This window comes from Xiphophorus couchianus, chromosome 3, assembly GCF_001444195.1.
Source record: "Xiphophorus couchianus chromosome 3, X_couchianus-1.0, whole genome shotgun sequence".
In the NCBI taxonomy this organism is placed as follows: Eukaryota; Metazoa; Chordata; class Actinopteri; order Cyprinodontiformes; family Poeciliidae; genus Xiphophorus; species Xiphophorus couchianus.
In genome coordinates this window covers 17,370,179-17,396,653 of record NC_040230.1, presented here as the reverse complement: position 1 = coordinate 17,396,653, position 26,475 = coordinate 17,370,179, and the positions used below count along the sequence as shown (strand labels likewise).

General features: G+C 40.2%; 1 protein-coding gene across 5 annotated transcripts in view; it reads right to left on the bottom strand.

Annotated features, from left to right (window-relative positions):
• Positions 1–829: 829 nt before the first annotated feature.
• The window catches only part of kif13a (kinesin family member 13A), a 43,349-nt gene continuing 17,703 nt past the window's right edge, over positions 830–26,475 (bottom strand). For 2 of the 5 annotated variants that reach the window (XM_028013570.1, XM_028013574.1), the window contains exons 4-40: positions 25,769–25,829; positions 24,943–25,035; positions 24,233–24,413; positions 21,193–21,280; positions 20,559–20,693; positions 20,363–20,475; positions 20,156–20,267; positions 19,014–19,226; positions 18,814–18,924; positions 18,598–18,732; positions 17,143–17,273; positions 16,806–16,892; positions 16,003–16,178; positions 15,602–15,821; positions 14,819–14,981; positions 14,554–14,697; positions 14,317–14,466; positions 13,833–13,997; positions 13,531–13,704; positions 13,284–13,435; positions 13,062–13,194; positions 12,829–12,975; positions 11,770–11,802; positions 9,864–9,963; positions 9,654–9,780; positions 9,516–9,571; positions 9,297–9,421; positions 8,806–8,982; positions 8,630–8,722; positions 8,363–8,515; positions 6,870–6,947; positions 6,733–6,786; positions 6,378–6,465; positions 6,138–6,289; positions 4,596–4,748; positions 2,670–3,852; positions 830–2,230 (exon numbers count right to left, since the gene is read on the bottom strand). In XM_028013570.1, the coding sequence (XP_027869371.1) occupies positions 2,097–2,230; positions 2,670–3,852; positions 4,596–4,748; positions 6,138–6,289; positions 6,378–6,465; positions 6,733–6,786; positions 6,870–6,947; positions 8,363–8,515; positions 8,630–8,722; positions 8,806–8,982; positions 9,297–9,421; positions 9,516–9,571; positions 9,654–9,780; positions 9,864–9,963; positions 11,770–11,802; positions 12,829–12,975; positions 13,062–13,194; positions 13,284–13,435; positions 13,531–13,704; positions 13,833–13,997; positions 14,317–14,466; positions 14,554–14,697; positions 14,819–14,981; positions 15,602–15,821; positions 16,003–16,178; positions 16,806–16,892; positions 17,143–17,273; positions 18,598–18,732; positions 18,814–18,924; positions 19,014–19,226; positions 20,156–20,267; positions 20,363–20,475; positions 20,559–20,693; positions 21,193–21,280; positions 24,233–24,413; positions 24,943–25,035; positions 25,769–25,829 (5,790 nt within the window). In that variant the 3' untranslated portion in view covers positions 830–2,096. The remainder of the gene's footprint in view (positions 2,231–2,669; positions 3,853–4,595; positions 4,749–6,137; positions 6,290–6,377; positions 6,466–6,732; positions 6,787–6,869; positions 6,948–8,362; positions 8,516–8,629; positions 8,723–8,805; positions 8,983–9,296; positions 9,422–9,515; positions 9,572–9,653; positions 9,781–9,863; positions 9,964–11,769; positions 11,803–12,828; positions 12,976–13,061; positions 13,195–13,283; positions 13,436–13,530; positions 13,705–13,832; positions 13,998–14,316; positions 14,467–14,553; positions 14,698–14,818; positions 14,982–15,601; positions 15,822–16,002; positions 16,179–16,805; positions 16,893–17,142; positions 17,274–18,597; positions 18,733–18,813; positions 18,925–19,013; positions 19,227–20,155; positions 20,268–20,362; positions 20,476–20,558; positions 20,694–21,192; positions 21,281–24,232; positions 24,414–24,942; positions 25,036–25,768; positions 25,830–26,475) is intronic. The other 3 variants (XM_028013571.1, XM_028013572.1, XM_028013573.1) reach the window with 3 other exon arrangements.

Here is a 26,475-nt window from a genome sequence, read left to right as displayed (position 1 = left end):
GCATGTGACACACTACTGTAGCTTTTAGGAACTATGTCCAAAAATGCTAGCGAATAGAGCAATGTTTGAAAATACATGGATAATTGTAAAATACTAATCTTAGCAGTTTTTCCAGTAGTGATTTTTAATTAACTAGATGCTTAATATTTCCAAAAAAAGAATAGTAATGGTGTAAGGAATATGCTTTCTTGTCATTTTTTGTCAATAGGTTCCAAAATATACGTGCTTTTGAAATATTTTAATGTTCCACTAAATTTGACTTTAAGAAAAAGTATTAGGCCTTAAAACAAATAAAATAGTAGCATACTTAAAAAAAATTGAAAAAACGACATACAGAAAGTACAAATACAAGCTATATTGTTTTGAAGCGTCATGTTGCTTTTGTGGCTCTAAAAATATTTTTAGCCCGGTCGAGGGCAGAAATGACAACTGTAGACCAAAATATTTAAATACGTCAAAAGTCCTATTCCTTTTTTTTTTAGAGATCACGGACAGAGAGACAAATGAGTTAACAGACTGGGTGATGGATGGACAACATAAAGGATAACCTACAGATGGACAGACTGATGACTGAGCAGCCAGATGGATGGTGGATGGTAGGAACAAATTTGAGATATTTTATTAAGAAACAGCAACATAAAATGCAGTCTGACTGGCGTAAAGTCTATCACGCAAATAATGGCGCAGGGAATAAAGTCTTAAAATACAAATTTTGTTCCATCCCTAATTGATGACTGTGTCCCAAATGTCTGAAACCACACATAATGAAGCATTATGCCCAAACAGCGATGCTTTTTTTTTTTTTAAATGAAGAGACAACACACAAAAACTGATTGTAAATGTTCTATTCTAGAACACTGTGTACCAATTCAAACAAGATACATTATAAATACAATTCTGTACAATACAATAGTGTAAATACTATGTTCAAATACATTTACATCAACAACTCCTTATTAGGGAGAGCAGCTTTGTTCTCTTCTTTAAAGTAAGGTCTTGGGTTTGTTTTATTTAAGTGAAATTGCAGCTTGATTATTTTTATGTACAAGTCATAACTTTCACAAAATAAAAAAACAAAACTTTAGAGGAAAAGTAATCTTCTTACCTTAATATATTTGTTGTTTCTAAATATTCATCCAATCCACCATGACAGGAAGGATCATATTCTGCATTTCACATACTGATTTAAGGTCCATACTTTTTTATATGATTCATAGCTAATTATACAGGGGGTGTCTTTGCAAATAACACAATAAGGCATATATTTGTATATCCAGGCTTCTGAGCAATCACTCACAGTCGTCAGGGTTACGAACATTTAATCAGTCCTGTATGGAAGACAGTCGGAGAGCTTCCCAAGAATCCTTTCCAGTGCAACCTTTTCTCATTCAGTCTCAAGCTGAATGGGATTTATTTCCTCCACAGTGTTTACAGTACATCAACAGGGTAATTTCTGCCAGGGAACGCTGCAAGCTGCTCCTAGGTTTGGCAGATTTCTCCTGTTTCAACTTTACGTGGCATTACTCCTACAGATATGGCACTAAGCTTTACTTGGACACGTCGATTTATAGTGAGGATATCCATGTATAGATACAATAGAAAAAAATACAACATAACACTCGTAACAGCAGATATGGAACCGTAGTTCTTTGGTTAGCCCTGACGTAACATATTGACGTAAATATCAAAGTTTATAAACAGTAGTACATTCTTAATCTTCGAATCCCAGATCACTTCATTATGAGCCTCAGAGAGGGTCGCGTTCTGTAATACAAAAATATTACATATATTCTTCAGAAGCGATGTAAGAAAACTTAGGCGGATAATATTCCCAGAAAAAAGTCAAGTCCTCTATAAAAATATGAGCATATAGAAAACTCAGATATGTGCATAGTGATTTTGTTTGTTTTCAGTGAACAGCAACTACAAAATACTTCATTAAATGCACAGGTAAGATATGCCTTTGAGCAAAGCATCCACACAAACAGCACATCAGTGGTCAGAAATTAGCCATCGGGGTCAGACTCGGGATGGGAAGGAGAGGAGTCACGCCTGGGTCATTCACATCCCTCAGAGAGGAAGTTCTTCTTTGGGTCCTATTTGATGAAAGTCTGGAGTTCTGTTTCCATGGAGGGAGGCCCTCTGGTGAGCCGAGACGGTTTTACAAACACACCGTGGCCTGGGGGACAGCGGAAGTACACTCTGCCTTGGACAGTCCCGTTGTGCTTACCTGGAGAAGAGTATAAGTGATTACTAGTATTAAGGTTAGAATTATTATACACAGCTCTGGAAAAATGTTAGAGACCACTTATAATTATCAGTTTCTCTGATTTTACTTTTTATATTTATATGTCTGAGTAAAATGAACATTGTTCTTTCATTCTATGAACTACTGACAACATGCCTCTGAAATACCAAGCAAAAATGTTAGTATTTATTTGCAGAAAATGAGAAATGGTAAAAATAAAAAAGATCCAGCGCTTTCAGACCTCAAATAATACAAAGAAAACAAATTCATATTCATTTAGAAACAACAATATTAATGTTACTCAGGAAGAGTTCAGAAATCAATATTTGCCGGAATAACCAAATACTTTTGATACTTTTTTTATACTTTTGATAGTACTTTCAAAAGTAAAGTACTATCAGAACACAAACATGTTACTTACCCATTGCCACATCCAGCTTGACACCAATCCAGATCCCCTTGGCGAACTCCACACCTCCTACATAGTAGACTGTTCCTTTTCTCTTCCCTACCCACACCTGCTCCCCAGGTGCCATCCAGTCAGGAAGCTGAGCTACAGGGGTGCTCTCATCCCCGCTGGAGTCTCCGGAGGGCTCGGCGCTGCTTGGGTTCGGACTGGGGCAGGGGCTCCCGTGAGGCAGATCTCCCTGGGCTGGTTCCTGGATAGGAGGCTCTCCTCCCGCTCTTTGAGCTGGGCCAGAGGATCGTGCTGTTGGTAAAGGTTTGATTTCAGACGCTGACGCTGGAGGTGGGAGTGATGTAGAGGGATCTTTGGAGGATGAGGTCAGGGTCAGGCCTCTATCGGGTGCAGTGATTGGGGCGTTTAATGAAGTGCTAGGTACTTTTGTGTTGGAACTAGACACAGGTATGCTAGCAAGGTTTGCGACATTAGGACATCTGAATATTACATTGTCAGCGTCAGACGACATCTGATTGTCATTGTCATGTGTCTTTACATATTCTGGTTCCTTCGGGTGGTTTGTAGAGATTTCCAAACCATCCTGTCCCCATTTCTCAGTAAAATGAGCCAAATCCCCTTCTCCAACACTGTCATCAGCCCCTTTAAAGTCAGTGAACTCCTGGCTGGTGCTGAGAATACAATTATGAGGCAGTGGGACACTGTGCTGCTTATTTGTGCAGTTAGGAATACCGACAGGTGAAGAGAGTGGATGGATGAGCTGTTCACAAGCACCACACGCTGAAGGAGGCTGCTCCAGGTTGCCCCCTACCGCAACACTTTTGGTCTGTGGAGAGCTTCGCCCAGCAGGGTCGTGGGACTCTCTGGAGGGACAGCTCAGGTGGTCGGAGCTTTCACTGGTGCTGAAAGGCACGTCGGACAGGGTGGCATTGGATTCACTGTGGGAAAAGTAGCCGCTGGTGCAGCTGCTGGCTGTGGGGCTTCGGGACATTTCCCTGTGCCCGCTCCCACCTCCACACCGGCTTCCCTTTGAGTCAGAGCGAAACCTGTCCTGGCTCTCCAAAGTGGCGTTGTATATCTCAAAGTTTGCAAAATCCTCTGGGACGTAACTCTGGTAGCTGCTTTGGTCCAGTGGGCCCCGATTTAGATTCAGAGAAACATCTGTGTCCTCGTCCTCAGAGTCGTGCTGATCAAAACAGAGGCAGTAAGACAAAAGTGGAACTTAGCTTATGTAGTACTCTGATCTATGTAATCACTCAGAGTTATAAAGAGGATGGAGTCCAGGAAGATGGTCAGTGATGAAGAAACAGAAACATGATTTATGAATTCTGTGGTGCCTGAGTGTTTCTGAATTTCATACAAACCCAGCAGAGGGTGAATGCGAATCAGAACAAGTGAGATCATGTGTTCAACCTGAAGATTGGTGTTTTGATCTCCTATACTAGTTTTTTGGAATTTCAAAAATAGTGACAATCCCACTATTACATTGTGATTGTCCATTTACAGTTTTTACCTTTAATCTGACATATATCCTGTGCAGTTAATCTAAAAAAAATAATTTCTTTTGAATAATAGAATGTACAGTATGTAACATGAAAGGTGGCCACAAAAATATTAGCTGCAAATATGATTTCTCAAAAAAAAGAAAAACAATCTGATATTCTTGGTACCTTTAACCTCCTCCTGTCTGCACAGTGCTGGAAATGTAATTTTATGATCAGACACCTAAAAATGTTCCCGAGTTGCGTGACTCATAGCTCACAGAATGCAGTAGCAGCAGCTCAGGGAGCAGCTGAGGCTCTCTAAGCAGAGTCAATCAAAGTCAGAACACAGTGTGATGCCACTGTAGTTAGCGGCTAATGAGCCAACATGTGTCACGAAGTGCAGCTTTATGTTTACGACCTGCATGTATATTGGTGTAGCACTTACAGCAGTGAGTGACTGTGTGCGGCTGAGCTGCCTGCTGGTGACAGTGGAGGTGGGGGTGGAAGGCTTGCAGTGGCCCTCGCTGCCTGCCCTGGGTCGGCGCCAGGAGCAGGGAGAGGGGAGCAGTGCAGGGCTGTCCACAAGTGAGCGCATGCTCTGCAGATGGGTCAGAACGACAGCACACACTTCACACTCACACAGCATGCATGGAGCTGGGCAGGCTGGTTACACAGTTAGTGCCATGCAGTTTAATATTTCACAAAAACAGTGCTTGAAGTGCCCTAAATTGGAGGTGTTGCAATAAACATGCAAAATAGTGCAAATATGTTACTGATTTCTTTCTAGTATTTTGCTTCCAAAACATGATAAGTTGTAATTATTAATCAATAGGCTGTCAAGTTAATCTTTGGACTTTTGCTGATCTTTTAAATGATTTTCAGTGAAACCAATTGACAATTTTCAGACAAAAGAAGTTTCCTTCATAGGACGCTTAACTAAGACGAACTAAAGTCTCAACAACTATAAGGATGAGCAGATGTCTTCTTGTTTCACACCAAACAACAGAGATTCTTTTGGTAAAATGAATCTTAGTTTATTTAAAGAAACGTGACAAAAAGATACAATTTGTATTTTCTCAACTTACTCCTGCCACTTATGAACTATTTAAATTTTTATACACACACTGATTTTAAATTTAAGTCATATCCACTTCTCTTGTCAACAGTGTGCCAGAAAGTTTGATGACAGTAATAAAGTTTGATCTTGAGTAACTCATTCTTTTCATTAGACCAGCTGAGCAAATTTGACGGTGTTTATCGAAATTTTATATGACATATTTTCCTCAAGATACACATGTTGCACAGGTGCTTATGCTTTATAAAGAGTTGAAAGGCTGAAACCTAGACTACAGAATATCCATTCTGATCTTTACATCTGTGGACAACTTACTATATAAGGAAATGAGTAAATAACCTGGCAAAGTCCAAAGATAAACTAAAGAAAACCTCAGAAAGCCTGAAGACCTACTGAGTATGATGAGTTTTTTAGCTTAGCTTAAAATGTTACAAATGATGTATCAATGTAATGTTGTTTAGTGTTTTCATTCAGCTGGTTTAAGACCGTTTACACCAAATTAACTTAACCTAAACCTCATTTAGGACACTTTACCAATAAAAACAAAATAAAACATGGTTATTTCAATTGATCAGAGCAGCCACATATGGAACATTCAATAATTACAAACAAAATCACAAAGGACTGCAGACAGCAGGATTTTTGTTAACTGAAGAGGATATTTTTAGCTTCAAGTTATGTGTCGGCCAATGGAATATCCCAAATAATGTGGAGGATCTTTTCTTTTCGTTCACCTTTTTTAAAACAAGTTTAAAATTGAATTTTAATGGGGTGCCAGGTCAGATGTAAAAGTCAGGACGGACAAAACAATGACACATGGAGCTGAGGAAGAATCAAATGGCGTAAGGAGGAAAATATAAGACATGAATCCTCAAAGAAACAAGGAACAGATTGAACTCATGCCCTCTTTACCGTCATTCCCAGCAGCGGCCGAGCCTCCAGTGCTTTCTTTGCCTTGTTCTCCTCTTTGACAGGAAGCAAAGACTTGAGGAATTTGGGTGGCTGAGGGGAAAGAGCTTTGAAGGGGCTGGCGCTGAAAAAGGTGGAACTCTCAGGACCCGATCCTGTGTGGAAACATTAAAGAAATTAAAATTTTTGTGCATGTTGTCAAAATTCGATGCATTTGATGGAGCTGACTTTATTCTGCTTTACCTGAGTTCTGATTGTTTTTAATGGGTGTGGTGCAAAGGGAAACATCTTGAGGGTTGCAACTGAAGCTGTCCGCATGATCACAGAGCTCCTATGCAACAATACAGAGTCCCAGAAAATACCATGAGGTTTATGCCCATTTTATTCACTTGGGATTAGTACAGAATTATTTGAAACATTCAAATCGATCAAAGAATGTATCTCAGCAAAAGTCTAATCATTTTCCAATAGAAAATAAAAACGGATATAACTTTGTTATAATCTCTTCAAATCTCTTGATACAGATTTTTTATTTTTGGATGTACTTTTACCAACATAATAATAAAAAAAGATTGCTTTGGATGAGGTTAAACCATGCCTGATGAGTCCTGCCGTCTTCATCCTCAGTCAGGTCAATTTTGCTGCACGAAGACTGGGGATAAAGGGGAAAAAAAGTAACTTTATGGTCAAACCATAAATTGCATGTGTTCAGCTGCAAAAGGTTATGTTAATTACATGCTGTACATTTGGTGTGCTTGCACTCCTTCGCAAATGTCTCCCTTTCGCTGCAAGCGCTTCCTTCACCGTCACAGCCTGCAAAGAAACACAAGGATAGATCTGTTTCTGCTACTCTAGTCAGATCTACAGTCTGTGATCTTCTGACTCTTTATGAACTTATATATAGAAAGTCTAATGCTGTTAAAGTCCAGGCAAAAAATAGCAGTAGCGAAGTACTGGTCAAGGCTGTGGGTTTATTTACGTTGAACTTTAAAAGAGAATCAGCCTCCAGAGCAAAGTTGTCTTGAAACGATGACTTTGCTCTGCATTTAGAAAATGTGAAAAGGTGACTAGATAAAGACGTCTATTTATATCCAAATACAGCTTAAAGCTTGATCATAGATTAAATTAGCTAACCAAGCCTGACATCTTTGTTTAGGTTACATTTAGACAGGATGCGTGAGTTAAAAATGTCATGTTTTTAATGTATTTTTTCTGGGCAATTGAAAAAAAAGGACCATCCAACCTGAAACAGCCACCAAAAAAGTTGTCAATTTACTTCCAGTGTTGCGGGGAACTATGACAGGCTGAAGAGAACATTGCCAGTCATTTCACCATTTCTTACTTTTGGATTTTGGTCATTTCCTAGATGAGTACAAAAAGCAGCTTTCTGGCACAAGACCTTTCATACTGATCACACGTCAACCCCAACCTACCTTGAAGACGTTTTGTACCAACGGCAACAACCCATGACTAAGTAATTTCCTTTGACGAACGGAAAGGCCAAAGTCACCAAATGTGGTTCTATGAGTCTAAAAGATATTTCTTTTGCTTGTCTTTTCATAAGACAAACAAAAATAGAGTTAGAACCACAATCACCGGAAGTAGCTTATAATATACCATCTTAAGCAAATAAGATGCTTAAGATGACACAATCCAAATAGAGTTGAGTTCAATTTGAGCTTTTTCTTTTTATTTATTTTTTGCTTAATTACAAACAAAGTAACCCAGCATCATTGTTTGTGACAATGTTTCCAAACTATCATGCTAGAACAGTTTGAACAGTGTATGAGAGTCTTATGGTGTAGCAATTAAGTAAAAATATTATGGCATCTAAACAAAAAAAGGGACTAAAAAGTAATTATTATTATATGCAATTCTAAACAATCAAATATGACTGTTTTGTATGAGAGGAAAAGGTAGCACTCTTTCAGTCCACAGCGTGCAGTGGGAGGTGGGGAAGCACTTCACCACCAATAACTCCTGACATTTCATTAAAATGACTTTAAACCTTAGGGACAGTCTGATGGTTTTGAAACCTGTTTAAATCTTGGTGCATCTTGACACTTGCAACTGACTCATGCCTACTAGACGCACAGGAACATTTTAACTGAGCCATCTGCAAAATTCTCTGCTTCAGTCCAAACTGTGGTTTACATTACCAGAATCAGCTGAACTAGGTTACATTTGTGACACCTGTGTGTCACGGAGTAAATCAGTCTGTCTGATACCTGTCTTAGTCTCTCTAAGCTCAAAATGTTCTCCACTTCCAGAACCCCTCTGGTGTATTTCTCTATGTATGTGTCTCCATCCTGAGTTTCTTCACTGTCGCCTCGAGCAGCCATAAGGGCTAAGGTTTCTCTCTCCTCTGGCTCTTCTGATGCCTGAAGGGAGAGAAAATGATGATAAATATAAAACTCTGAGCCTTTAGTAATATATTGAAGAACCTCAATATGGTTTTAAATTCATATATTTGTAAGCAGGACTCAGCGCCATACCTTTGGTATGTTGGAAACAATCTCATAGATCACACCGCAGGAGTACAGCATGTTCTTTAGAGACATCCTCCTCTTGAGACTCTGAGTGAAACTCTGAATGAAACAAACCAGAAGCATAAAACACGACTCACCGCAGGAAGCCTCCATGTTGACCTCTGACCCATTCCAGTACTGACCTGCTTGTTGTAGATATTGACAGCAATCCTCTTGCGGAGGACCAGCTCCATGGAGGCCGGGTGGCTGAGCTGCACAGTGGCTTTAATGATCAGGTAGATGCGCTCGTTGGGTGACGTGACCCGGTTGAGGTGCACAGAGTCGTGGATCGAAGAGTCCCAGGAACACACAGCTAGCACCTGGTGGACCACAGGAGCCGAGATTTTGAAACATGTAGCTCCAGAGACAATCACATAGAAGGAAGCTATGAGTGGCTAACAGCTCATTTAGAAACATGGAGTTCTGAGTGTGATTATACTTTTAGGACAGTTTCACAAAGCAAATATAACAGATAACTGCACAATTTTTGTTGGGGTTCAGGTTTTTTGTTAATAATAAAAAGATATATATATATATATTCACAACATTAAAATGTTTACAAAACATTTTTCTTCCAACTCAGAGGCCCTTTTCTGTATTTTCGCCACCGGAGGGCAGTATAATCACTGCTCACCTCCTCATTGCTGTGTCTGATGATAGGCAGATAGAAAAACTGGCTGCCATGCTCTTTGGGCAGGATAGAGTTAACTCCAGCAGTGTGTGGTCCAGTCAGCTGCTCATTCACTGTCAGATTATCCGCTGGCAGCAAAAGCAACAACAAAAAGAAAAAAAAGCTTAGAGTTTGGAAAGACAAAGAGGAAGCTGTGAATAAGGCGGTTTTATCCTCACTCACCATTTAAATCCAGAAATAGGACAGGAATGTGAGCCTCCATCCCTGCAGGTGGGATCCTATATGCAGATTAATATAGTTAATGCTTGGAAAAGTCTCAAGGGTACAGAGAATGTATGTGTGTGTATTTTTCTTTCTTACCAATCTGCAGGAGCTCCGGGAATGCCGCTGCCAGCTGCAGGCACCAGCACTGCGTTCCTCTCCTCAGTCAGGCCGACCCACTGCTCCACTAGCCGGGCTTCCCTCTCCACGTCATCCTCTGACTTTTCTGAAAACATAAACCCAAGTACAGAGTTTTAATCGAAACATCGCCGACTGCTTTCCTCCGGCCGTGCAAGTCTTCGAACCAACCGTGTTTGTTGATGATTTTCTTGATTTGCTCATCAAGATACTCCCGGCGTTTGATGAGGGCGTCTGACCAGCGCTCTCTCACGCAGTTCAGGTCTTCCTCCTGGAGCCAGGCAGAGAATCAATGTCAGCTGGCTAAATGAGGCAGATGAGCCGCTGCAAGGAACAGGCTAGTGCTTCCCTAGGTGAGGTGAGGGCTCACAGGTCTCACTTATGTGAGTACTATTACTCTTTCTTGATAAAGCATTCACAATTAAGAAATAAACTGAAGATGTTAGAATTAAAAGCACATGTTACTGTATGATCGACAGTGCCTTACAAAAGTCTTCATACCCCATGAACCTTTTTTGTCACTTAACAACAGCCCTCCAGGTCTTTTATTGACATTCCATGTGATAGACGAACACAAAGTAGAGCATAATGGTGAATCATAAATGGTTTGGAAACATTTCTCGCTAATAAAAATCTGATAAGTGTGGAATACATTTTTTGTGTGGCAACAACTCTGCATATCTGGAGACCAAAACTTTTCCCAATTCTGCTTTAAAAATACCTGATGTTCAGTAAGACTGGGTGGAGACTGTCTGTTCACAACAATTCATTTATTAGTATTTGGTTCTATGTCTGGACTTAGACTGGGCCATCTCAACACATGAATATGCTTTGATCGAAACAAACGGCTAGAGTTGCTGTTCTGCTTTAAGGTGAACCTCCACTCTAGTTTCAATGCTTTCTTGACTTTAAACTGGCTTTTTGCAGGATTGCCCCACCTAAACCTTAGTTTAGGTGAAAGGACACATTGTGGCAGGCTTGCAGTTATGCTATGCTCTTTCTTATTCAAAATAATGGATTAAAGCAGTTTTCTGTGAGATGTTCAAAGCTGAAAATATTATTTTATAAAATAAACCCTATTTTAAAGTTCTGTCCAGCGTTATCCCTGACCTTTCTGCTATGCTCCTTGTTCTATAGGTTGGAAAACATTGACTAACGTTTTCCAACAAACCTCTGAGAACTTAAGCAAAGAGTTTTATTTATACTGAGAGAAACTTCCACTATGCATTACCTATTTACACATTTAGGGGTATTACAGTAAATGCGGCTGAAATCAACTGTATGTTACACTTTTTAAAATTTCTATAGTAAGAAAAGACTTTAAAACCATACATTGCTTTCTTTCACTTTTTAAATATGCACACGTTGTGTTTGTCTACAACATTAAACCCACATTAAAATTTGTGGTTGTCTGAGACAAAAACAGTCAAACAGGTAAAAAAATACTTTAGTTTGAAAGCCTTTTTAAAGATCTAGTAACCCATAAACATCTGTCGCACTTTTGCATGCCCTCCTCGTCTACAATTATTACCCTCAGTCCTACCTGATTATAAGGCACATCGGTCTGCCATTGTCACAGAACCACAGACCAGACAGAAGAAAGCCGATTTCCCTCTGCAGCATGGCTTTTTACTCAACAGACCTCAAAGCCACTCTGACATCAGCACGCTTTCACCATGCAATGTGCAGTAAATCATGCGGCCATGCAATGTCGTTGGGTGTAAATGAGGGTTGTTACTTCAGCTATTCAGCGGTGACATGCAATAAGTGGCATTAATGTGCACGTCCTGAAGTGGAAAGAAAATTGAGCAAGGGATGAGACCCTGGCAGACATGCTGCTCCGGGGGTGCCAACTCAGCCGCGGGTGGAGCTGTTTTTCACATCAACAAACTGCTGGTGCAATGGATAATTACAGCATCAAAAATCATCCACATGTGTGCAGATGCTGTTTAATAAAGCATGTTTTTTAGTCAAAGGAGGGAGTTGCCTTTACGAACACACAATCAATTGGTCTCCCTCATGCTGCACAGTGAACTACAGGGTGGAGAACAGCAGCAGGAGGAGGCATGGAGGGTACCTGATAACTATCCATATCGTCTTCCGCCTCTTTCTGGCAAGGGGAGAGGAGATTCAGTCAAAGGTGAGGAAATCAGAGCAAGCTCTGGGAATAAAACTAGGAGCAAAACATCTACAAATCGCAATTATTTATTTTGTTATTATAAAAGATAAACAAAAATGTTGCTTAGGAGGCAATGGTGAATTTGTAACAAAACTATAATTGTAACGATAAGTCTACTGTATTCTTTGGCCTCTGTGAAAGTGATAGCCTGTCTCTAGGAAGTCAAGGAACAAAATGAGAGCAGCACTAATCAATAGTCCAGCAATTGGAATCTGCCAATTTTCTATCTTCGTTTGTGGTCGATGATCAGCAGATCAGAAATTGAATTCTTATATAGTAAAGGCCTTAAAAACTCAAACTACTTTTGGTATTATAATGGGAGTATCAACCAACAATACATTCTTGTATTGTTGGTATAAGATACATTTAACCTTTTATTTAATCAGCCAAAGATTGTAAACTTATGCCATTAAGTGTACCTAATGGTCATCAGACAAAAAACATTCAAGTAATAGGAAAAGCTAGGTTACTATAAAAAATAATTAGAGAATGAAAATAAAGGAGAAAAAAGTTAAATATATAAAGAAATGTGCAGAAGTAAAGAAAAATGTTGAGAGAATATTTAAATAATATTAAATAATTAATGTCATAATGTGTCTTTCATTTTTTTTTTCCTTTTGATTTTCAAGAAAACATGAGAAAGTTTGTTTTTCACACAGATTGAAAGCCTCTTAAAGGCAACACAGAGAAGCCAGAAACCCCAAAAGCATTAACAGAAAATCAATGTGAATCTAATACAGGAACCCAGCAGCACACCCGAGTTGCTTTTCTCCAATAATATAAATCTACACAGGCTGATTCAGCATCATATTGTATAACTCTGGCACAATGTGAGCATGCTGTTCTCAGACAGATATCTGCTTTCATCCCTTTGCACACCCTCCCTTTGAGGTCAAGCCTATTTAGTCCAACACATGTACAGGCTGTTCAGACTGTAAAAGCGTGCTTTTCACAGACCTGGTAGCTGTCCAGCGGTCTTTGCAGCTTAGTGGAGCGAGCCGACACACAGCCGATCGACACAGACAGCACAGCCTCCACCAGCAGAGGCAGTGTGCCCGAGTTCTGTACCGGCTTCACACACACCTGGAGTCTCCTGGAATGACCCTGCTCACACAGACATGTTGCACATGTTTGCCATCGCTCCATCAGTCTAAGATGAAGTAGAGTCCCCTCCCTTATCTTCCTCTGACCTGTCTGAGTTGGAAGATGCCTCCTGTGCTGACATCCTTTGAAGGTTGCAGCTCCACAAACGTGTACTCCCCCTGCTCATTCAGCTCCTGGATGGAGATCCACAGCTCGATCCTGCGAGACACTTCGTTCCACCTTTTAACAAGCAGCAGCAGCAGGGATTGAGCCCGGTGTAAAGTTTGAGCATCAGGTATTACCTTCAGAGGTCAGGAGGCCCATAGTACCTGTCTCGGAGCGTCTGGGTCTTGGCCTCCAGAACATCGAACTCCCAGGGCGCACGGCCGTTCCCGGCACAGCGGTGGCCCCACACTTCGATAGCCAAAGCACCATCTGATATAAACTCCAAAAACTCATCTGTCACATGCACAACATGCTCCTGGACAAAACAAAAATGATGTACAAATGTTAGCTTAATATTAAAAGGGAAATAAGAGTCTTTATTTTGTCTAGTGTAAGGAGATTTTTCCATACTTTGCAGTGATCAAACTGGACTGTAAACTGAGAGTCTGGGCTTCGAGGGGAGGGAGTGTCTGGGCTGACCATGGGAGGAGCCACGGTGGGCTCGCTGTGCTCCCAGAAGTTGTACTGACAGAAGACAAAGTTGGACAGGTTGAGCGGCAGTCCCGTGGCCTCCTTGATCCTCACCTGCAGCGGTAAGGAAAACAAACAAGATGCAGATTATATTTGTTGGTAATCCCAGTAATTAATCCTTAGAATGAAATTGCAGATGACCCTAAATTTCTTTGGTTCTAAAAGTTAACGGTGTCTTTTACCCTACAGGTGAGCCTTCTGGCCATGTGCACAATCTCCCCGTTTGTGTCCATGACCTCATAGCAGCTGCTTTCACTGGAGTTCTCCGAAGAGTCATCTCCCCCGGAGAGGCGCTCCGGTACCGATCCGCTCACTCGCATGAGCTCCACGTGCAACCTGCCTGCTACCTGAACACATCAACAAAAAACATGTTTTTCAAAATAGAGCAAAAGTAAACCTTTCCACATTTTGTCACTTCACCATCAGAGCCTGCAGTTGACTCTATAACAATCATATGTGTTTGAACAACAGGCTGTAGTGCATAATTGTACAGTGGAAGAAAAGTCATAGATGTCTTAAGTATATTTTTACACTCGAACTACATTTGAGTGTAAAAATAGAAGACACAAGTCTTCTGTGTATGTCTATCTGAGCTTTACACATTATGAAAAAGTCAGTATCATTTATTTACAACTTTTTGCAAGAAATTTGCATTATTATTTTCACCTCTCCCTGCTGGCTGATGATTGGGACAGCATATTGTAATTTGACATCGTGGAAAAGGCACTCTAGAAAAATATTGGCCACGCCGATCAGGTTGTGGTTCTCTTGACCCTCGTAGAAAGAATCACAGTTCTTTTTGTTTAATTTGTTATGCTGTAAAAAGACAGAAGAAGAGTTATTTGTCTTTTTTTAATCTGATGTTATGTTCACTGGTTTCTCCTTATGCCTTTTGTTTTTCACCTGTTCCTCTTTGCCTTCTTTCCAGTCTCTGTAATGGTCTCTCATGTCAACCAGTTTGTTCTCCAGCTTCTCAATGGTCCACACCTGGGTCCCCTTTCCTTTCCTACGTACCTGAATGGCTGGCTCGCTCACGATTGCTCCACGCTACATAAAAAAAAATAGATAAGGGTGAAATGTGTCTCAACATTTTTATATTCGCCCTAACTTGCAGTCCGCACAAAAAAGGTGGTGATATTTTTAAGAAGTGAGGCTCAAGAAGTCTGACCTTGCGGTTGGCACTGAGGTTGGCAGCAGGAATCTGAAGGGTGACCTGGTAGTCGGTGAGTTTGTTCATCTCCTCAGCCAAAAAGTTGGCTTCTCGCACCAAAGTGTTGGCCTTGACGACCTGCTCCCTGAGTCGAGACAGACTCTGGCGGAAAAGCTCATCCCTGCCTCACAGGATGTGTCACAGACATACAGAGAGCTGATTAGAACAAAGCATTCATTCATGAGGTGGAAGACTTACGATGTTGTTCATACATAAGATGAAAGTGTGTTAACAAATATATTTAAATCTGTAATAGTCAAACGAAAATGTACTTGGCAACTCAGCTGTTTGGAATCATCTGAAAAAAATCTGATTAACATGGACAAAGTTTTACTAACTTGATTTACTTAGTTGTTGCGTCCCATATGAAAAAAAGTAGTGGTATATAAAAGTTGTGTTTATATTTGTAGAGAAAAGGTTGAACATTAGCAATTCCACCACTTCTATTTAGGGAAGTTTTAAACTGTGACTTTTCTAACTTCCTGTAGCAATTAGCTGTGCTAGAGAACCAATGCTAGCATTGTATGCAAGAAGAGCCAACAGAATATTCAGTTTTAGCTATTATTTTTCTTTTTACCACATAAATTTTCTCCACTAATGAAAGATTTAGGATTCTTCCCTGTTGCTTATGTAATATTGATGAGAAGTCAAGTTGCTATGCCCATTTAACACCACAAGGAGGCAGTGCAGCAGGTTTGTCTGTATGTGTTTCATTTTGTCTTTGGGTCAAACTCCACTCACCGTTCCTCTGTCCACAGTCTCAGCTTGCCGTGGGGAGTGTGTGTCGGGTAGGCGAGGCGCTCGCTGCTGTGTCGGTGGTACTGCTGTGTCTTCTCCGGAGACAGCTGTTGCCGTAGCGACTCCAGTTCCCGCTCATACATGAGCCTTTGCTCCTCGAGAGCAGTGCGCTTCTCCTCCAGGTACTGCTTCTCCAGCACCTGGACCACATTCTGCATTGGGTCTGTAAATGTGGATAGAAACAGATCTTCTGTTACAATGTATAACATGAAATAATACACTTTCTTTGTTGTAATTTACAAAGAAATAGCTGGCAAAAGTCAGAAAAGGAGAAAATAAAAGTTTACAACTCAAGGATGAATTGCGATATTTAAATAAGAACTGCTGCATCGTCCTAATCATACCATTGTTTCCAAGAGTCTTCATTATGACTTCCATCTGGGCAAACTCATAGCTGTAGTCCTGCTCAGAGGAAGCCTCGCTGGCTGTTTCCACATCTGCCTCCACAAAGCTCTCTCTGGGTGAAGCTCTCTCCAGCTCCTTCAAACGGTGCCGCCGCTTCCGTTTCGGCAAATTGATTCTGAAAGGCAACGCAAGACCTAATCAGTCCCTTTCACGACTCACGACCAGCCTTTCACTTTTGCCAAAGATAGTTTATTAATAAATGTATCAACAACCCTCTTTTCATGTTTAAAGTCCAGTTTTTGATCTAGGACAGCACCGGTAAAGGTTTTTAGTGACATGCAGTGCGTCCTGTGACGCACCAAAAATGTCTGTCTTTGTTTTGTTGGTTTCCAGCGTAGCATTTAATCAAAAACATACAAAAACATTAACAGACTGGAGGAGAAGCTTGAATCATGTGGAGTAACAGCAGTATAAGCTTGTTCATGCCTTTATTTTCAGTCAGTTATTTTAACGGAGCAGCAAAATCCAGATGAAACATGCAGCTGCCAGAGTTCTCATCAAAAGAGAGAAAAGAAATAAAAATGTATTTCTATTTCTTTTATGTGACGTTTAAACTTTAATATTATTTGTTCTTATGTATTTTGCATCTTATTGTAATTTTCTTCTTCCACGTTTCTTTATTTTTCCTGTAAAGTGCTTTGAATTATTTTCTGTACAACCGGTGCTACGCAAATAAACTTGCTTTGGCTTGCCTTTTATTTTCACAACTGTTAACATCTGGATTATAGTGAAGGACTCATACCTGAAGAAGTGGTTGTTTCCCCATAAGATACGATCTCCATGCCATAGGTGCACCAAGGAGTCAACCACTGTGCCATTCACACAGGTCCTGCAGAAAACACAAACATGTTAGTGGAGTTTCTGATCTTCATCTACAGATGGAGAAAAACTGAATTGCTCAGCAGAAACAATCATTTTGCGAGAGGGAGGAAGACAAAGCTCCAGTATCAAAGTGTAGGAGCAGTTCATAAGCTTCCACAGCAATGAGGTCATGAGAAACTTTGCAGTCCAGTCATCCATAGCGCAGACAGATAGGCAGAGAGATAGCAAGCACCCAGTTAGACTTTACAGGAGCTCACCTGGCATTGCCGATGGGCACCAAGGTGACATCACCATCGGGGCAGACGTCCAGGGCGCAGTGCTCCGGCTGGATCCCGATGCCAAAGAGCTGGATGTCCTGAGAGGTGTCTGCACCCACGCGGGTGTGCTCCTTCACACAGATGGAGAGCATATTGATCAAAGCAGGACAGCAAATCTGATTTAAGCTGATGTATTAACCCATTGCATGAGAACATTTATAAAAATCTTAATGCAGCAATCAAGCCCTTACGTTTGGGAAAGTGAAAATTAAACTAGGAGCAGGTTTAAGTGGGGTAAAAATAAAAATGGCCTGTGCAGAGGGGGCACAAACATTCCAGCAAACAGAGGATGTTCTAGCCCATTTCACATTGCTTTAGTCATTCCTCACAGATACGCCGGGCCGGACTGCAGAGGCCAGACAAAGGGCTGTTGTTCTGTACGCCATGCAGACTGTTTTCTCACATACTTCTGCTATTACAGGTCCATCTAGCTGTTTAATGGTCCCAGGCCTGCTCTAACTGGACAAATAATAATTCAAATTCTCTCTACCATCTGAATATAAGACTCAGTTGTATTTTTTAAGGGAGTTTTGCCTCTTGTAGCAATGCTAGGAAGTTTTTACAGACATTGTGTATAATGATGTAATAATTGATAACACGAGTGGGTTGTCACTATGTTTTCTAGCTCACTCTCGGAAAAAGAAAACTAGAAAACTCAGCTGTTGACCAGAACAGGCCCAATTGTAGACGATTGGCAGGTTGGGAAACTCATAAAATCTGATCTTTTACCAATCGGTGAAGGCATCAGACCTGATTTCTAGCAAGCCGGGGGGAACAACAACACTCTTCACAAATTGAAGCTATGAAGAAGACTCAAAGTTAGCAATTTTAAGTATCACAGAGGAATTTGAAAAGAAACCAAGCAAACAAAAATGTTTAAGAAATTTCTAGAAATAACTTCTAGAAAGGAAGCCAGCTTGTTTTTAAAGGAGGCTTGCTAGCTGTTCTGTCAGGCTAGAAACAAGAGCAAAACTCTTTCGGTTTGGTTGCTTATCATTGCAAATTTGTCAATTACAAAAGAGAGTTATTACTGCTAACCACACTAAATATCCCACGGTAAAGGCAGTTTGAAATGTCTCCTTAATTTAAACATTTTCTTAAAGCAACAAAAGTATGTTCTGTATCACACACAGGCACAGAGAGCAAGATGGCAATCATGTTCCTAATATAATGAACAGTTACAACAAGAAGACTGCGGAGAACTATTTTTAGAGCTTTTTAATTATTGTTTTGAAAGAGAAATCAGATTACATTAAAGCTGAACAAAAATTGGAAATCTGACATTTGCTCGCAATCGCTGAGCAAATGCTACTTTAATCTCATCGAACCCTGGAGGTCACAGTGTCATGATGGCAAAGACAGAGGAACTACATTTCTTTTTGGAAACAGTTCTACCTTCAGATAATAAACCAGCAGCTCGTTCAAGGCAGGATCAGCATTCAGATTGACCAGGAAACACTTGTCTTCTCCCACTTTTATTCCCGAGGTCTCCAAAGAGATACCCATGCTCTCCAGTTGCCTCTGTCGCTCCTGTAAACACAGATAATAACAGTGCAGCAGTGCAAAGAAAGGCAGTCCAGCTGCTAAGGTTTCTGTGACTCATATCCATACAGTAGCAATCTCCTCGGTCTTCCTGAGCTTCTCTTCCCAGGTGACTGTCATCTCCTGAATGAGTTTCTCAGATTCCTGCAGTTTCTCCTTCAGCTCAGGTGCCTTCATGGACTGAAGGAAGAGTGTGAGGGAAAAGAATCGGATCACGATCACTGGTGATTGGTGAACAGAGTCGCAATCTGTGACGGGCCAGATCTCACCTCTGCCTGAGACAACTGAACGCGAAGCTTCTCCACCTCCTCCCTGAGCTCCCTGATGATGCGAGCGTTGGGATCTTCATTCACCACAGCATGGTTGACAATCCTTTTGGCCCTGTCAGCATAACGCAACGTGGACAACGTCTCCTCGTAGTTATCAGCAGCTGGACTCACTGTAGCAATCATGGCTGTCTTACTGTTCCCACCAAGGTTATCCTGAGGTCAAGGTAAAATACTGTTAAATATGGTGACAAACAAGTGCCAAACCTCTCTTAAAAACAATTCAATGGTGTCAATAATTACTTAAGATATATGGAGATCTACAAGTGTCAGAAATTTTTCAAAAGCCCTCACAGTTACTTTGTAATTATATTCACAATTTGGAAACCCAAAAGTGGTAAATCTCTGTGGGAAATAAATACTGAAATTATTTTTGATCTGTCTCAATAATGAAGTATAATTATGAAAGTAAGATAAAAAAAAAAGCTGTAATTGATCTTTTCATGTCAGTAATTCACAAAAAATATGAACTTGAAAGTGCCACAATTAAATGAGATATAAATCATAAAATACACTTTTAAATGTCCCAGCAATTAATTTGGAGGCCCAAAAGATAAATTTAGCTAATTTCAAGTCAGGCTAAAGAGTCAAAACAATGAGATCAGGTGATTTCATAATGAACTTACAAATTAACTCTAAAATAATTACAGAAATTGTGAGTTAAAAAATATGATTTTAACATATAGCAGGTTTTTCTGAATCAATGTCTCATTTGGTTTTGAAATTATTCATTTGACCATTTAAATGATTAAGGTATTAATAACAATAAATATCCATAATATTACTAAATATTTTTTATTTTATTTTATTATTATATGTCTGAATAAATATTAAACTGTATATTTGTGTTTTTTTACATTCTGGCAATTTGGCACTAGGCGTAATTATGGGTAAATGTGTTTATCTATCCTCAGTCTTATTTTAATAAAGACAAATTAGACTTAAATCAAAGAATAATTTATATTTATATTGCGTAGGTGATTTTTTTACTTGATAATGTTTTTGCCACTAGATAATGCTTTAATAAACTTTCAGATAATTATACCAATCAGTTCTTAAAAAGTGTAACAGCAGAGGGTTCAAACCTTTAGCAGCCAGGTGAGAACAGAGTCTCTGTAAGGCACAAACTTGGCCTTCCCCTTCCCAGCAGACTGATCGGCCAAAGCAGAAATCACACACCCCAATGTAGTAAGAGACCTAAAACAACACAAATATGCATCAAACAGTGCAGTCATCCAGTAATAACATTTTACTGACATCTCATAATAATAATCAACACATAATCAACATACTTGTTTATATTGCTGCCTTCTTTGAGTCGCTCCCCGGCAGCTCCAGTTTTGGATACACGCTCACTTCCTGCCAGGTCAACCAGACTCATTTTGCTCACTTTTTCCCCTGAATTCTGTTTGAGACAGATTTAAAGATCCAAAATGAAAATTAAAAGCCACCGCCACAAAGGTGTGTGAGGAGCAAAACAATACAAACTCCGGACTGTAGATCATAGAGTGTTTGCGTGACGATTATGCTGAAGACGGCGTGCGATCGACTGCTCTCCTCGTTCATGTTGGTTGCTGCGACTGTGCGTGACTTGTTTCCTTCAGACATTAACACTTCAATATCCTAAAGGGGGGAAATCAAAAGGAAATAATGATGGAGAAAGAATGTTTTTTGTCAGCATGTTCAATAAATTCAGAGAGTAAGCTTAAGACTTCTAAATTGTTATGACCGATTTAAATGCTAGAGGTTTTCACATGAGGCGTTATGCCATTTCTTCAAGTTTGGGTCACAACAGGCAGTAGGAAATCCACTGGACCCAGAACAGGCTACACCGAGCCCAGAGGAACAGGGTGGAGACGTTTTACCGTCACTGAGGAAGGACCTGCCAAGGCCTGGCATATAAACTGCATGCAACCTCATTACTGTAGCCACAGCAGGGTTATGTCTCATTACAACTTCTACATGAGAGGATTTTAAACTAAATCCTCCCATTAACTAAAGATAATAAATCAGTGGTTTGATTACACAAAGGTATTTCTGATGTACTTTATGAATCATAAGAACATAACCAACTGGATTCGGCTCTGGCTGTGTCATGACTGCAGAAAAGCGAAAGACAAACCTCAAAGTTGGTAACAGCAAGTTGCGAGAGGCCATCCACATATGGACCCAGAACTTTGTGTTCCCTAACTTTGAGGGACTGGCGGCTCCTGGGAAAACAGAGCAGGTTGGAAGGAGTCAAGAGGGCAGAGGAATTTAGTTATTTCAAAAACAATGGGAGAGCGTCGCTGAAGCTGCCATTATGACAAATGTATTGACTCTCCTTTCATTGAAGACCAAACAATATAAACTCATCCTAATGATGGAAAGGCACATTGAACTAGACGTCATGTCAAAGATAATTTTGTATTATGTGATCGCGCAACACTTTGAGTCAACTATAATTTATAGCTTCAGTATGTCAATAATTGGAAACAAAGAAGCAATAGAAACATTGTGTACAGCAAGATTCCCTGCAAAATACACATTGTGTGAGAGTTTGTCAGTTCTCGGAAATTACAGAAAAATTGGTCACAGCCAGCGAGGTCTTTGAAGTGGACTTCACTTTGTAAAACACAGACGCAGGAGTTTGCAGCAGATTTCAGTCAAATCAACAAAACCCAACACCGCAAGAAGCAAAGGGTGTCATTTTGAGGCTCGGTGGTAGGGGGCTGTTTGTGAAGATTGTGGCTGTACTAATAAGTGTTTGTGGTAACAGTATGGCATTTGACGGACTGACTCGAATAAAATGTTTTTGTGTTCTTTTGAAGATTCAGAATCCTTTTCAGTAACATTATATTATAGTATGGCTCTTTTTTTTCTTCATGAGCTTACATTGTGAAATCATGTTTTTGTCTCAAGGTTTTTGCCTTCTGTTTAAATTCTCCATATTTATAATAAAGTAGCAATCTAAATATTATTAGACTTGCTAAAATCACATAATCTATATTGCATATTAATATTTAAAGATAAGATTTATAGTTAAAAACATTTCTTTAAAAAATTTGCTACACCTTTTCTATCCTATGTCTCTGTGGTTTAAATGACCTAAAATGTAAAATGTATAAAGTGGTGTTTTTTTTTCTGCTGTTTTTCCCTTCTGCTGCTACTTGCTGTCTGCTAGTTGTGTACAATGAGTGAATATAGAAAATCTTCAGAGCTTTTCCTTGATACATAAAGACAAAGTTACATAAAACTGTTTGGAAAAACAAACAGGCATAACTGCACTATCGCTGGATCTGGTCCATATTTATACTGTCAATGAACTGGTTCTACAATTACATGCACTAATGAATTCAAGATACATACTGTACTTCCACTGGTGATGTTACCACTTCTACCAAGTGTTATATTCCCTATTGCTTTGCAATACACTAAAATCACGTGTTAAAATAAAGACTTATTTAGATAGTTCTGACATGTTTATTGGCTTTATACTAATTAAGAGAATAAAACATTATCATATTGTTATTGATAAGATATTTCTGAGCTTTCCTAGAAAGAGCCATAACCCTTAAAAAATAAAAACATGCAGCTGTATCCATGTGGTCCTTAGAATAGAGTATTCGATTGGCATCAGTATCGACTTCGAAACTTTGATGTTGTTACAACCTTAGTATGAAGATTGGTATTTTAAGAGAAAATATAAAACAAGATTTCATTTGGTAAATGGCCTGAATTTGTATAGCTCTTTATTAAGTTCAAGGACTTCAAAACTGCTTTACATAACAATCAGTCATTCACAGATTCACACGATGATGGTCATAAGCTACATTGTAGCCGCAGCTGCCCTGGGGCGGACTGAAAGAAGCAGTGCTGCCATTCAATTGGCGCCACTGACCACCACCAACAGGATATTCGTGTGAAGTATTTTGCCAAAGGACACAACAACTAAGATGGACTGAGTTTGTGTTTGAACCAAATACCCATCATTTACAAAATGAAGTTCTGCCTTCTGAGCCACTACTGCCCAATGGGGCCATTTATTATTTAATCAACAGAGAGAATTAACTATTTAAAAAACTTGCTAAATAGAGTACAGCTTTCATGTAAATACGTTTTCTCAAATAAAATTTCCAATCAAACTTGTGTTTCTTGAGCAAGGGAAGATGTTTTTAGCGTTGTTTCAGCCAGCTGAGTAGTAGTGAGCAGCACAGGATTCCAGAAACTCTGATCATTTCATCACTGAAGTCTCTTTGACAGGAATTCGAACCATAGAAGAGGTATGATGGAAATTTTTAACAGTTTCTAAATTTTTCCCGGTTATGACTTTCATGAATGCCTTGTCAGTAAGCATATGGCAATATGAGTATTGATCCTGTTCTACCCTTGTTAATTATTAATAAATCTGTATTATATCTGCTTTTAACCCAAGTGAAACAGATGCTCCACTGCATGGGAAACCATTCTTCTTTAACGTTCAGATATTGATACGAATCAGTAACCGAAACAGTGATCCTTGTGTCGTCTTTACTAATCTGTTACTGCAGTAACCCAACAGCCTGGGTTACCCAGGCAACAGCAGGACAATGGCCAACTACCAGCTTACATTAGTGCTAGAGTATGCCTCTCACTCCCAATGCTTCATGTCCAAACCACAGTAGGTAACGTTTACTTGTCAGGACAGGATCAAGGGTCACAGATTGAGCAGGAAGAAAGTGTTTTTTCAAAACCTGAATCTAGCCGCATCTTCAGACATCTGTAACAAACTAAGCAGTGAACTGCTGCTCCTACTTGGCTGTTAGCCCACAGGGTCGATCTGACATCCATTATGATCCAACATCCACGAACAGATGACCCTGAAGCATGCTCTTTCAAAGCTCACTCTTCCTCGCAGTCTGACTGCCAACCCACATCAGGCCACAGAGGCAAAGAATGCAACAGTGTCAGAGGACGATGCTAGCTGCTGTTCAGCAGGAAATGACTGGGTCAGCTTCCTACACGCATTATTCTGTCAGCATCCCACCATTCAGACTAGCAGACACAACAGTGACACCAGAGCGCAGTGCCATGTTATGAATTGGAGTAAATCAACACCAGGTTTCTGGTAGCCAGCTGCTTTTCCGCCAGATCGAAAGCAGACCAAAATGTAAAACTCATTAAACTGCCAGGGCCACACTCACCCTTTGGGATCCAGCAGGTCTCTGACCTTCTCGTTGTAGATCTCCATGTAAGACACCTCCACCTTAAAAGTGTGGGTTTCGTTCTCCTCTTTGTGGACCCTCTCAAAGAGAGAGCAGCACAGTCGAGGGATTAAACCGGGCTGCTCTCCGTTTCCCATCATGGAAAAAGACTTCCCTGAACCTGGATTCATAGCAGATATTTGTAAAGAAAAACAACAAAAAAAACCAAGAGAAAGAGTTAGACGGAATGGTTGATGTAAAAATTCCATGCTTTTGTAGAGTTCTCAAAGTTCACTACCCTTTTTAGAAATATTTAAAGAATAAATGGAAAAGTTATCTATGATTTTATGGCTGATTGGTTGGAATTTAAATACAGAACCAGCAAAAACAGCAAAATAGATTAATGAATGGATGGATGGATGTTTCTTAAAGCTACTGTTTAAAGAAACAGTAGTTTTATTAAAACTATTTAAGAAAACACTTCTTCCCTTTTTATATGTCCTAACTGGAAAGTATTTGGTGAGGAGAAATTAATTATTATCCCTTTTTAAAAAAATTTTAAAATTTTGAAGCCTATACAAAGCATTGAAGAGATAAACCTGCCTGCAGCTAAGGCATTCTAGATCAATTTGTTAAGTGTAAACAGAAAGCATTATCCAACAATCCAGCATGCAAAACAGCATTTCAAAAGATTTTTTTTTTCTTATTACCTGTTTGTCCATAGGCAAATATGCAGGCATTGTACCCCTGGAATGCATTTTCAAGTATTCCCTCTCCAAGGCACTTGAACACCACCTCTTGACCTTTCAGAGAAAGATTCAGTCACCATGGAGATCAGGATAAACAGTCTTCACCATTATCAGGTTGCCTCACTAGTCTGCAAAACCAGTTCAGAGATGTGTATTGACAAGGTCCACAGAGCACTGAATAAGGGTCTGACAGATTCCTGTCTGGTCGTGTGGAAAATGTAAAGCTGTGCAGAGAAATCTTTCTTGTTGCTCGCTGCCGCGGCCCCATTGAATGGGACAGCTGTTTAATGAGCTAAATAAAGCCTTGGCTCGGGCCCTTGAGACAGCCTTTCACTGAGCAGACTGCCCGGTCGGTTCAACACAAAGTAGACGCAAGCTTTATGTTTCTGTCTCACAATGAGAGAAGTATGGCAAAGCAAGTATTCAGAGGGATTATTATATGAAAGTTTTATGAATTTGTTTGAACATAGCACCGGTTAGGCAGCTGAAAAGCTCCTGAGAAGGCTTCATTTACAACATTAGAGGGCATGACACTCCAAGATGAGGACATAGGTAAATGTCTTACATGCTTTTATGTTTTTTGACTTGGAAGAAAACAAGCGTCAACTAATTTTGGATAATGTATGTATCCAAAATCCAAATGATTCCATTTGTCCAAATCCTGCTAAGGCTTTGCATCCCATCAAGGCTGGAATTTCCCTGCCTATACAGTTGCAACACAAAGCTCTTCACATAGGCCTGCTTCATCATCTGAGCCCTTTTGTAGAGGGCAGGATCAGTGACTCACCGGCATATTTGGGAACGTTGGATTCATCCATGGACCAGAAACAGTGGTCAAAAGCAAACACCTGTGAAGGAGATGGAGTCAGACAATGTAAACATGGATTGTCACACCTGTCAGAGCACGCCGGGTGCAAAGAAAACCCCAAGCGCACAGAAGCGGGGATTATTGTACAGCTTTGTACAGTCAAACAGCAGGACAGGGCTTGTCTGAGAGAGTAAGATGAAACCTGAGAGGCTTTGTTTGAGGTGACATTCATCAGGGTTGGACCGTGACTGTCTGCGTTAAGCAGCAGAGAGTTCTCTCTGTTGCAGTGGAATGAATTCATAAATCAGTGTGTGCGCTTCCGAGGAAAGAATCTCAGCACCCGGTGACCCTCATCTCCAAGGAAACTGGGCCATAGCTGTTCCCGGTGCTGGAGGCTGGCTGGCTCTTGGCTTTCAGGCCCAGGTCTCTCAGCACAGACTTTAACAACAGAAAGGCCCACTATCCTCCAGGCACCTGCAGGAACACTGGACTAATAAGGCACAGAGAGAAGGCTATCTCAGACAGAGCAGCCCCCGCTAGTTTGCATGCAGCATATAATCATTTATGCATTTCTAATTTCATTTTGAACAACCTTGGTGAGATGCATCTGTGTTTGTATATGTGCCAGTTGCAGTTCAGCAGGATTTAAGTCCAGAGTGGACACTGACATGTAATGTTTTTCTTGC